The sequence below is a fragment of the Somniosus microcephalus genome, chromosome 11 (assembly GCF_052327205.1).
Source record: "Somniosus microcephalus isolate GS21.2 chromosome 11, FLI_Smic_1.0, whole genome shotgun sequence".
Classification (NCBI taxonomy): Eukaryota; Metazoa; Chordata; class Chondrichthyes; order Squaliformes; family Somniosidae; genus Somniosus; species Somniosus microcephalus.
The window spans coordinates 71868745-71881210 of NC_140997.1; the positions used below are offsets into that span (position 1 = coordinate 71868745).

A 12466-nucleotide genomic window follows, 5' to 3' on the forward strand; every position below is an offset into this window, starting at 1 on the left:
TCTCTTTTAAAAATAACATAAGATTTACCAAAAATGTTTTATAAGTACTTTCACTTTCATCTTTCAAGGTATTAAAAGGTAGAAATGTTGCCCGGCAGCAGATTGAGAGAGGGACACAGACAGGGCCCAAAAGCCTGGGACTCGATTTAAAATGTTGCCCCGGCAGCAGATTCACAGAGGGACACAGAGAGGCCCCAAAGCCTTGCACTCGATTTAAACCGCCCGGCCCAAAACAGCCCTGGCAATGCCGGGCTCCCCCCAGCTAGTATATATATATATATATAGATAAGAAGCTATATATGTCTTTCATTATATCTGGTCACCTATATGCTTGCGCAGTCTCTCGTATGTTTCTCTGCCTCACTCACATACTACGTCTCTTTCTCCTTCGCTTACACAGTGTGTGTCTGCCTCCTTCCTTCACATACTGTGTCTGCCTCTCTGTCACTCACTCATTCACACATTGTCTGTCCCTCTCTCAAAAAAATAAGCCCTGGAAGATAGTTTTACTTTCAAATTTACCTCAGAAAAAGATTTCAAGGTTCATGCTTTACTAAGTTTTAAAGTCTTTAGGGAAAAGAAATTTATAACCTGAAGAATGAGAGGCTTTCAGTACTGTATAGATTACCTCCAGAGAATGATACCGATGCAAGCTGGGAGCTTTACCCACGGTGAACAGAGTACACTATGCTAAGTACTTTAGGCACAGTTGTTTGCTGAGAGTTCTAGCCAATCAACAAAGCTAATTAAATAATTGAATATATCTCCATGACATTTGAGGCATCTCACCTTGCATAGACTACTGGAGAGACCACATCGAAAATATTGTGCAGTTTTCTGTGCTCTCAAAAGAGTTTGAGGGGCATCAGAATTGGGGACATGGATGATTCTGTAAATTAAGGCTATAAACTATGACACAAGACTTGCAGAGCTGATCTTGTTTACATTTGAGCAAAGAATGACATGATTTGGGTCTTGATATAGATGTAAGCAGGCTATTTGACTTGCAGTGAGTCCAGAATTAGAGGACACAGATTTTAAATTATCAAGAAAGTTCAGATACTAGAAGAATGTTTTCCCTCAGAGTATTCGATGTGTTTTACACATTGCTAGTAATAATAGTTGATACATATCGATGAACTTCTTCAAAAAGTAGCTGAATAATACATTTTGGAGAATAGGATCAAAGGCTGTAGCGATCATTATGAATTCAGATGATGAAATACTCAATGCTTCATGTGCTACTGGGGTTGAGGTGAATGTCCGTGGAGTGAAGCTTGATTATCAGAGAAGGGAGGATGGATGAATATTCTGGGGTTTTGTTACCTGGTGGAATCAAAGGATTATTACAGAACTTTTCAGGAGATTAAATGGATGGGCTAGTGTCCATGATGAAAAAGAAAGATTGATTTGCATTTATATAGTGCCTTTCACGGTCTCAGGATGTCCTAAAGCGCTTTACAGCCAATGAAATACTTTTTGAAGTGTAGTCACTGTTGTAATGTAGGAGAAACAGCAGGCAATTTGCACACAGCAAGCTCCCACAAACAGCAATGTGATAATGACCAGATAATCTGTTTTTTAGTGATGTTGATTGAGGAATAAATATTGGCCAGGACACCGGGGATAACTCCCCTGCTCTTCTTCAAAATGGTGCCATGGGATCTTTTACGTCCACCTGAGAAATTAGACGGGGCCTCGGTTTAATGTCTTACCTGAAAGATGGCACCTCCGACAGTGCAGCACTCCTTCAGTACTATACTGGAGTGTCAACTTAGATTTTTGTGCTTAACTCTCTGGAGTGGGACTTGAACCCACAACCTCCTGACTCAGAGGCAAGAGTGCTACCCACTGAGCCACAGCTGACACTGCTGAGGTAAACTGTATGTGGTTTGTGGAAGAAATAGGCTCGAAAGGCATTGTTAATAGTGTGCTTCACTTTTTTGACTATATCAAGACAGCACACTTGGGAAAATGTCCAGTTCTGGGGAAATTCTTATTCTAAACACGGATATGGCAATGACTTTCTATGATCTGCCATTTCTAGAAGGATTTCACTGGCAAATTCCATGTGGCAGTGCACCACCTAATAATAAAAACATTGACAGCAGAAGTTATAAAATGGCAGCACGTATGAAAACGATTACGTGTGGTGCATTGTGAAGTCGGCAAAAAAAACACTGTGTAGCATATGCAGTATTTTGACTTTATTTATGTATGTTATAAAGTATCATGCTAACTTAAGTTGGTTTTAATACATGCTGAGGTCGTATATCTACATTGTCAGTGACTTCTTTAGGCTGCACGAAGACTTACTTCTACTGGGTAGTGGTCGCTAACTGCGAGGGTCTGTAAAGAAAGAACAACACATTTTTGTTTCGGTTTCTGCTCTTTCAGCTGTCTGTCTCCACACTGGCCCCTTTCACTTCGGGGTACGGTAGCATAGTGGTTATGTTACAGGATTAATGATCTGGAGACATGAGTTCAAATCCTACCTACAGGCAGCTGGGGAATTTAAATTCAATTAATTAAATAAATCTGGAATTAAAAACTAGTATCAGTAATTGTGACCAGATTGTTGAAAAAACCCATCTGGTTCACTAATGTCCTTTAGGGAAGGAAATCTGCCATCCTTACCTGGTCTGGCCTATATGTGACTCCAGACCCACAGACATTGTGGTTGACTCTTAATAGCCCTCTGAGGCTCACCACCGCCTTCTCAAGGGCAATTAGGGATGGGCAATAAATGCCGGCCTTGCCAGTGACGCCCACATCCCATGAATGAATTAAAAAAAAGTTGGGATGCAGCGTGGGTAGAGCTGCAGATTTCTGTTTAACTGTGGTCACTTTGTACTGCCTTTTACAAGGTAAGGCAGATTTCCCCGATATTGCTGTTCCTTTGCCTCGAGATAGAACACTTCACTGTACCGTATCAGAACTTTTCAGTTAATAACTTACACAAGGACTGGTGAAGCTTGCTTTAGAGGGAAACTGAGGTCAATTCTCAATCAAAGCTGGAGGTTAACATTAGGCCTACTGAATGGGAGTTAAGCATGCTTGAACCAAATCTCCCGAGGCACTAGGCAATGAGGTTATGGTTAATGGAAAGGATATTTTCTCGGGTACCAATATATTCCAAACTATTGACAACTATTTGTGATGCTTTTGTCTCTATTAGGCAATGGAGTAAATGGGTGATTTTATGTTCACAAATATCCTAAAAAGCAAGTTTCATCTGTAGAAACAATAATTTAGAAACATTTCACTAAATGTTGCAAAATCTTTTGAAAATATTTAACACACTGACCAGTATGTAAAGCATTTGCAACAAATGGTCAAAGCAACTCTACTCTCTTAGGCAGTCCCTCGGAACCGAGGATGACTTGCTTCCACATTAAAAATGAGTTCGCAGGTGACTGATGAGTCCAATGCGGGACCTACAGTCTGTCACAGGTGGGGCAGACGGTGGTTGAAGGGGCAGGTGGGCGGGATGCTTGGGTCAAATAAATACAGCATCATTGTTGTCAGCATAGCAAATACCCGAAAGAACCTGTTCTGTCGAGTATAACTCTTTAAACTGCCATAACTGAATTAAGCATAGTTTCTGATGCATTTATAATTCAAGTTCTTAAATCTAAACTTACCATTTTATCATTGAGATTGAAGGCTTTACTGAAATTAAAAATAGCAGCTGATCCACCAATTACAGCATTTTTCATTTCTGAGCCAACAGCTATGATTCTGGAGAGGGGGTAAAATACATCCATTACATAAAGGAAATAAATATCACAACATTTACTTAATATGCCTGACTTATTAGCTAGCATAGTGGTTATGTTACTGGACAAGTAATCCAGAGACGTGAGTTCAAATGTCCCACCACAGCAGCTGGAATAAAAAGCTAGTATCAGTAATGGTGACCATGAAACTACCGGATTGTCGTAAAAACCCGTCTGGTTCACTAATGTCCTTTAGGGAAGAAAATCTGCCGTCTGCCCTATATGTGGCTCCAGACCCACAGCAATGTGGTTGACTCTTAACTGCCCTCTGAAATGGCCTAGCAAGAAATTCAGTTATACAAAACCGCCACAAAAAACAATAATAAGAATAAAACCAGACAGACCACCCGGCATCAACCTGGGCACTGGCTTCGGACACGACAATGGCACACCCAGCCCAGTTGACCCTGCAAAGTCCTCCTCACTAACATCTGGGGACTTGTGCCAAAATTGGGAGAGCTGTCCCACAGACTAGTCAAACAACAGCCTGACATAGTCATACTCACAGAATCATACCTTTCAGCCAATGTCCCAGACTCCTCCAACACCACCCCTGGGTATGTCCTGTCCCACCGACAGGACAGACCCACCAGAAGTGGGAACACAGTGGTATATAGTTGGGATGGAGTAGCCCTGGGAGTCCTCGACATTGACTCTGGACCCCATGAAGCCTCGTGGCTTCAGGTCAAGCATAGGCAAGGAAACCTCCTGCTGATTCCTACCAACTGCCCTCCCTCACCTGATGAATCAGTACTCCTCCATGTTGAACACTACTTGGAAGATGCACCGAGGGTAGCAAGGGCACAGAATATACTCTGGGTGGGGGACTTCAATGTCCATCAGCAAGAGTGGCTCGGTAGCACTAATACTGACCAAACTGGCCGAGCCCTGAAGGACTTAGCTGCCAGATTGAGCCTGAGGCAGGTGGTGAGAGAACCAACACGTAGGAAAAACCTACTTGACCTCGTCCTCAGCAATCTACCTGTTGCAGATGCATCTGTCCATGATAGTAGTGGTAGGAGTGACCACCGCACAGTCCTTCAGAACAGATCTAGCAGCTCAAAACTCGCATTCATGAGGCGCTGTGGGCCATCAGCAGCAATAGAATTGTATTCCACCACAATCTGTAACCTCATGGCCTGGCATATCTCTAACTCTACCATTATCATCAAGCCAGGGGCCCACCCTGGTTCAATGCAGAGTGTAGAAGAGTATGCCAGGAACAGCACCCGGTGTACCTAAAACTGAGGTGACAAACTGGGGAAGCTGCAACACAGGACTACATGCATGCTAAGCAGCGGAAGCAGCATGCTATAGACAGAGCTGATTGATCCCACAACCAACGAATCAGATCAAAGCTCTGCAGTCCTGCCACATCCAGTCGTGAATGATGGTGACCAATTAAACAACTATCGGGAGGAGGAGGCTCCATGAATATCCTCATCCTCAATGATGGAGGAGTCCAGCAAGCGAATGCAAAAGACAAGGCTGAAGCATTTGTAACCATCTTCTGCCAGAAGTGCTGAGTGGATGATCAATGTCAACCTCCTCCTGAGGTCCCCACCATAAGAACATAAGAAGTATTAGCAGGAGTAGGCCGTGCGGCCCCTCGGGCCTGCTCCGCCATTCAATAGGATCATGGCTGATCCAAATCTAGACTCGCGTCCACTTCCCTGCCCTCTCCCCGTAACCCCTAATTTCCTTATCTGCTAGGAAACTGTCTATCTCCATTTTGAATTTATTTAATGTTGCAGCTTCCGCAGCTCTCTGAGGTAGCAAATTCCATAGATTTACTACCCTCTGAGTGAAGAAGTTTCTCCTCATCTCAGTTTTGAAAGGGCAGCCCCTTATTCTTAGATTATGCCCCCTAGTTCTAGTCTCACCCATCAGTGGAAACATCCTCACCGCATCCACCCGATCAAGCCCCCTCACAATCTTATATGTTTCGATAAGATCGCCTCTCATTCTTCTGAACTCCAATGAGTAGAGGCCCAACCTACTCAACCTTTCCTCATACGTCAACCCCCTCATCTCCGGAATCAACCGAGTGAACCTTCTCGGAATCGCCTCGAGAGCAAGTATATCTTTTCTTAAATATGGAAACCAAAACTGCACGCAGTATTCCAGGTGTGGCCTCACCAATACCCTGTATAACTGCAGCAATACCTCCCTGTTTTTATACTCCATCCCCCTTGCAATAAAAGCCAAGATTCCATTGGCCTTCCTGATCACCTGCTGCACCTGCATACTAACTTTTTGTGTTTCATGCACCAGGACCCCCAGATCCCGTTGTACTGTAGCACTTTGCAGTTTCTCTCCATTTAGATAATAACTTGCTCTTTGATTTTTTCTGCCAAAGTGCATAACCTCACACTTTCCAACATTATATTGCATCTGCCAAATCTCTGCCCACTCACTTAGCCTGCCTATGTCCTTTTGCAGGTTTTTTATGCCCTCCTCACTCACTGCTTTCCCTCCCATCTTTGTATCGTCGGCAAACTTGGATATGTTGCACTCGGTCCCTTCCTCCAAATCGTTAATATAGATTGTAAAGAGTTGGGGTCCCAGCACTGACCCCTGTGGAACACCACTAGTTACTGATTGCCAGCCCGAGAATGAACCATTTATCCCAACTCTTTGTTTTCTGTTAGATAGCCAATCTTCCACCCATGCCAGTATATTACCCCCAATCCTGTGATTTCTTATCTTGATCAGTAATCTTTTGTGTGGAACCTTGTCAAATGCCTTTTGGAAGTCCAAATACACTACATCCACTGGTTCCCCTTTATCCACCCTGTATGTTACATCCTCAAAGAATTCGAGCAAATTTGTCAAACATGACTTCCCCTTCATAAAACCATGCTGACTCTGTCCTATTAAATTATGTTTATCCAAATGCTCTGTTACTGTTTCCTTAATAATGGACTCCAACATTTTGCCAACCACAGATGTTAGGCTAACTGGTCTATAGTTTCCAGCTTTTTGTCTACTTCCCTTCTTAAATAAGGGTGTTACATTAGCAGTTTTCCAATCTGCCGGGACCTTTCCTGAGTCCAGGGAGTTCTGGAAAATAATCACCAATGCATCCACAATCCCTACCGCCACTTCTCTCAAGACCCTAGGATGTAGGCCATCAGATCCAGGGGATTTATCCGCCTTAAGTCCCATTATTTTACTGAGTACCATCTCCTTAGTGATTTTAATCGTGTTTAGCTCCTCCCCCCCATTGCCCCCTGTTTGTCCAGTGTTGGGATATTTTTAGTGTCCTCTACTGTAAAGACTGATACAAAATATTTGTTCAGCATCTTTGCCATCTCCATGTTCCCCATCACTAGTTTCCCGGTCCCGTCCTCTAAGGGACCAACGTTCACTTTAGCCACCCTTTTTCTTTTTATATAGCTCTAGAAACTCTTGCTATCTGTTTTTATATTTTTTGCAAGTTTACTTTCATAATCTATCTTCCCTTTCTTAATTAATCTTTTAGTTATTGTTTGCTGGCTTTTAAATGCTTCCCAAGCTTCTATCCTCCCACTAGATTTGGCTACTTTATATGCCCTTGTTTTCAGTCGGATACTATCCTTTATTACTTTACTAAGCCACGGATGGCTGTCTTTTCTTTTATTCCCCTTTTTCCTCAGTGGAATATATTTATCTTGAAAGATGTGAAATATCTCCTTGAATGTAGACCACTGCTCTTGTACCGTCTTACACTTTAATCTTTTTTCCCAGTCCACTTTAGTCAATTCTACTCTCATACCTTCATAGTCTCCTTTATTTAAGCTCAGTACGCTGGTTTGAGATCCAACTCTCTCAACCTCAAACTGAATTTGGAATTCAAACATATTATGGTCACTCATTCCAAGGGGATCCTTTACTAGGACATTTTTTATTAATCCTGTCTCATTACACAGGACCAGATCTAAGATTGCCTGCCCCCTGGTTGGTTCAGTTACATACTGCTCAAGGAATCTGTCCCTAATACACTATATGAACTCTTCCTCAATGCTGCCATGCCCAATTTGATTAGTCCAGTCAATATGAAAGTTAAAATCCCCCATGATTATAGCTGTTCCCTTATTACAAGCCCCAACTATTTCCTGATTTATACTCCGACCAACAGAGTTGCAACTGTTAGGAGGCCTATAGACTACGCCCACTAGTGACTTTTTCCCCTTATTATTCCTTATCTCCACCCAAACTATTTCACTATCCTGATCCTTTGACCCAATATCATTTCTGACTATTGCAGTGATTCCATCCTTGATTAACATAGCAACCCCACCTCCCATTCCTTTCTGTCTGTCCTTCCTAATTGTCAAATACCCTTGTATGTTTAGTTCCCAGTCATGATTATCTTGCAGCCATGTTTCCGTAATGGCCACCAGATCATACCCATGTGTAGTTATTTGCACCGTCAACTTGTCAATTTTGTTACGAATGCTGCGTGCATTCAGATAAAGAACTTTCAAATATGTTTTCTGACAATTTATTCCTGCTTTTACCCCTTTTACTACTTTACCTTTATCATTATACATTCTGTCCCTTCCTGACACGCTCTGGTTTTTAATTCCCCCACTGCTACCTTGCTCTATTGCCTTCTCCGCTGTCATTTTTATTTTTCGCTCTCTTAAAACCTCCCCCCCCACTAATTAGTTTAAAGCCCTCTCTACATCACAGAAGCCAGTCTTCAGCCAATTCGATTCACTCCACGTGATATCATGAAATGGCTGAGTGCACTGAATACAGCAAAGGCTATGGGCCCCAACAACATCCCGGTAGCCATGCTGAAGACTTGTGCTCCAGAATTAGCTGTGCCTCTAGCCAAGCTGTTCCAATACTGCTACTACACTGGCATCTATCCGACAATGTGGAAAACTGCCCAGGTATGTCCTGCCCACAAAAAGCAGGATAAATCCAATCTGGCCAATTACCGCCCCATCAGTCTACACTCAATCATCAGCAAAGTGATGGAAGGTGTTGTCGACAGTGCTATCAAGCAGCACTTACTCACCAATAACCTGTTCACTAATGCCCAGTTTGGGTTTCGCCAGGATCACTCGGCTTCAGACCTCATTACAGCCTTGGGCCAAACATAGACAAAAGAGCTGAATTCCAGAGGTCAGGTAAGAGTGACTGCCCTTGATATCAAGGCAGCATTTTACTGAGTGTGGCCTCAAGGAGCCCTAGTAAAATTGAAGTCAATGGAAATCAGGGGGAAAATTCTCCACTGTCTGGAGTCATACCTAGCACAAAGGAAGATGGCTGTGGTTGTTGGAGGTCAATCATCTCAGCCCCAGAACATCGCTGCAGAAGTTCCTCAGGGCAGTGTCCTAGGCCCAACCATCTTCAGCTGCTTCATCAATGATCTTCCCTCCATCATAAGGTCAGAAATGGGGATATTCACTGATTATTGCACAGTGTTCAGCGCCATTCACAACTCCTCAGATAATGAAGCAGTCCATGCCCGCATGCAGCAAGACCTGGACGACATTTAGGCTTGGGCTAATAATTAACAAGTAACATTCGTGCCACACAAGTGCCAGGCAATGACTATCTCCAACAAACGGGAATCTAACCACCTCCCCTTGACATTCAGTGGCAAATCCCCCACGATCAACATCCTGGGGGGTCAGCATTGACCAGAAACTTAACTGGACCAGCCACATAAATACTGTAGCTACAAGAGCAGGTCAGAGGCTGGGTATTCTGCGGTGAGTGTCTCACCTCCTGACTCCCCAAAACCTTTCCACCATTTACAAGGCACAAGTGCAACTTGCTAGTACTTATTAAATTAATAACTTAAACTAGATAAATTATTCAAACAATTAAACTAAAATATCAATTGAATAAAAGTTTTAACTAATTAATTAATTAATTAATAAAACAAGGTTAGAGATGGCAGGGCAGGTGGTGTGTCGTAACTGCAGCATGTGGGGGTCTGTGGGGAGCATCGCGATCCCGAGCAACCACATCTGCAGTAAGTGTCTGCAACTCAAGGAACTTCGGCTCAGAGTTGTTGAGCTGGATTTCAAGCTGCAGACATTGCGATGCATCAGGGAGGGGGAGAGTTACCTGGACACTTTGTTCCAGGAGGCAGTCATACCCTTTAGGTTAAGTAGTACTTTCGAATTCATCCGTGGTCAGGGACAGGAGGGTGTGATTGCGAGTTAGGCAGGTATGGGGACCCAAGATGTAGTGATGGAGGAGCCTCAGCCCTTGACCTTGTCGAACAGGTACGAGGTACTTGCTACCTGTATGGATGAGGAAAAGGACTGCAGGGAGGATGGGCAAACTGACCAGTGCACTGTGGTACAGGGGGCCATCCAAGTGGGGGAGAAAGAAGGAATGTGGTAGTGGTAGGGGACAGTTTAGTCAGGGGGGTAGGTACTGTTCGCTGCAGCCGCGAAAGAGAGTCCCGAAGGCTGTATAGCCTGCCGAGTTCCAGGGTTAAGGATATCTCCTCGTGGCTGGAGAAGAACTTGGAGTGGGAGCAGGAAGATCCAGTTGTCGTGGTCCATGTCAGAACCAACGACATAGGTAGAACTAAGAATGAGGTTCTGCTGAGGGAGTTTGAGGAGCTAGGGTCTAAATTAATAAGCAGAACTTCAAGGGTAATAATCTCTGGATTACTACCTGAGCCACATGCAAATTGGCACAGGGTTAGGCAGATCAGAGAGTTAAATGCATGACTCAAAGAGTGGTGTGGGAAGAAGGGGTTTCGATTCATGGGGCATTGGCACCAGTACTGGGGAAAGAGGCAGCCGTTCCATCGGGACGGGCTCCACTTAAACCAAACTGGGACCAGCGTCCTGGTGAATCGAATAACTAGGGCTGTAGAAAGGGCTTTAAACTAAAAAAGGTGTGTGGGGAGGGGGGGAGGCGGTCAGGTGTGGGGAAATTTAGAAATCTAAACAGAAAGGTCAAGGCAATAGAATGGGTAAAAAATAAGCAGAGTGTGACAGGAAGGGACAGATAGTTATGCAGTGCAGCAGAGAATAAGGTCAAAGCAGGGAATAATGATAAAAAAATTAAATTAAAGGCTCTTTATCTGAATGCATGAACCATTCGTAACAAGACTAGTGGCACAAATAGAAATAAATGGGTTTGATCTACTAGCTATTACAGAGACATGGTTGCAAGGTGACCAAGGTTGGGAACTAAATGTTCCAGGGTATTGACATTTCAAAAAGACAGGCAGAATGGAAAAGCTGGCGGTGGGGTGGGAGGGGGGGCGGTAGCGGGGGGTGTAGCCCTGATAATAAAGGATGACATAAGAACAATAGAGATAAAGGATCTCAGCTCGGAAGATCAGGAAGTAGAATCAGAATAGAGTTAAACACACTGGTACCTGTTTGAGGGATTGAAATTGAAGTTGAAGAATTTGGATTGGGACAATTGAGACTAAGGAGAAATCATATTAGCAAGAATTATCCACAAGATGGATACAAGTAAGAGAGATCTGGAGAATCTTTTAAGTCCATGATTTGTTGATTAGATGTTAAACTGTAATGTCGCTTGAAATGATTGTAAGACTGAATTTAACTGTGACTGTAATAATTGTGTTTTGTAGGTAACAGAGTGTGAGAAAAACCAGTACGAATCCAGTATGAGGTGGTTTTGGTGGTGCCTCCTGTTTCACTACTATTGCAATTACCATGCTTTACGGGTCTAACAGGACCTGTCCCACCAACCAACACGTTTTTAAGTATGAGCTGCACAATTATGTGGCACAATTCGGATATAACATTCCCCTGTTGTCTGAGGGCTTCAGTGAGCTCATGGTGTGACTGAACTCCTCCCTAAAGCATTTTTATGTTTTGGAGCAAGACAACTCGAGAATAGATATTGAAATTGAAAGCATAAGGGACAACTCACACTGGTGGGATATTGGGCTTAATACATCAGCACATCCTTAAGTTCGTATTATTTCACACGTTCTGGTAGTTCTCCAACTTGTAATGATAGTGTATTTGATATATGTAACCCATGTAGTAAGACTTTGAACTATGTAAGATCAGAAGTTTGTTTAAGATCTACCCAGTTAAACACAAATGCCACAAGGTAGGGTGTCAAAAATTGTTCGGACTAATAATACAATATAGGGACAAATATGGAAATCCCTTCTTGGATTAGAATAATTTCCCATGTACTGGTCATAACCCAACTTGTTGTACTGATATGCTTATTAGTTTATACCTGCTACCTGAAACACCTAATGCACGAAACCCGATTGTGTTTAAATGTGATTACAGCCCAGAACATGTTAGAGTTACATAAATGGAAGAAAAATAATCCCTATGTAAGATTTTAGTTTTGAGGGGTCAGCAAATGCCTTGCCCTCAAGGTAGGGATATGTAGGATAGGGTGTACCTGTAGGATTTAGTAAACATTATTAAGATTCTATAACCATTTTTATATAACTATAATATGTGAAATTGTATGTTAAAAGCCTAAAAGCCTGTATAAAATGGTGAATGGCCAAGAGCAAAGCAGGATGGGATTATGCCAACCTGACTAAAAAACTCTGATTAAAATTACTGAAGTAATGGAATGTTGTGCTAAGTTTATGGAGACGAGGAATTCAGCAATATTATGCTTAAAGAGATAAAAACTAGAGAAAGAGATAAGAGTTGGAGATATCCTTCATTGGTACAGCTATAGGATGGACCGTCTATTTAGAAAACATT

General features: G+C 42.8%; 1 protein-coding gene across 1 annotated transcript in view; it reads right to left on the reverse strand.

Moving 5' to 3' along the window:
* Window positions 1–2211: 2211 nt before the first annotated feature.
* Window positions 2212–12466, reverse strand: part of dnase1 (deoxyribonuclease I) — a 208574-nt gene continuing 198319 nt past the window's right edge. The window contains exons 8-9 of the mRNA XM_086002268.1: window positions 3645–3741; window positions 2212–2349 (exon numbers count right to left, since the gene is read on the reverse strand). Coding sequence (XP_085858394.1) covers window positions 2296–2349; window positions 3645–3741 — 151 coding nt within the window. The 3' untranslated portion in view covers window positions 2212–2295. The remainder of the gene's footprint in view (window positions 2350–3644; window positions 3742–12466) is intronic.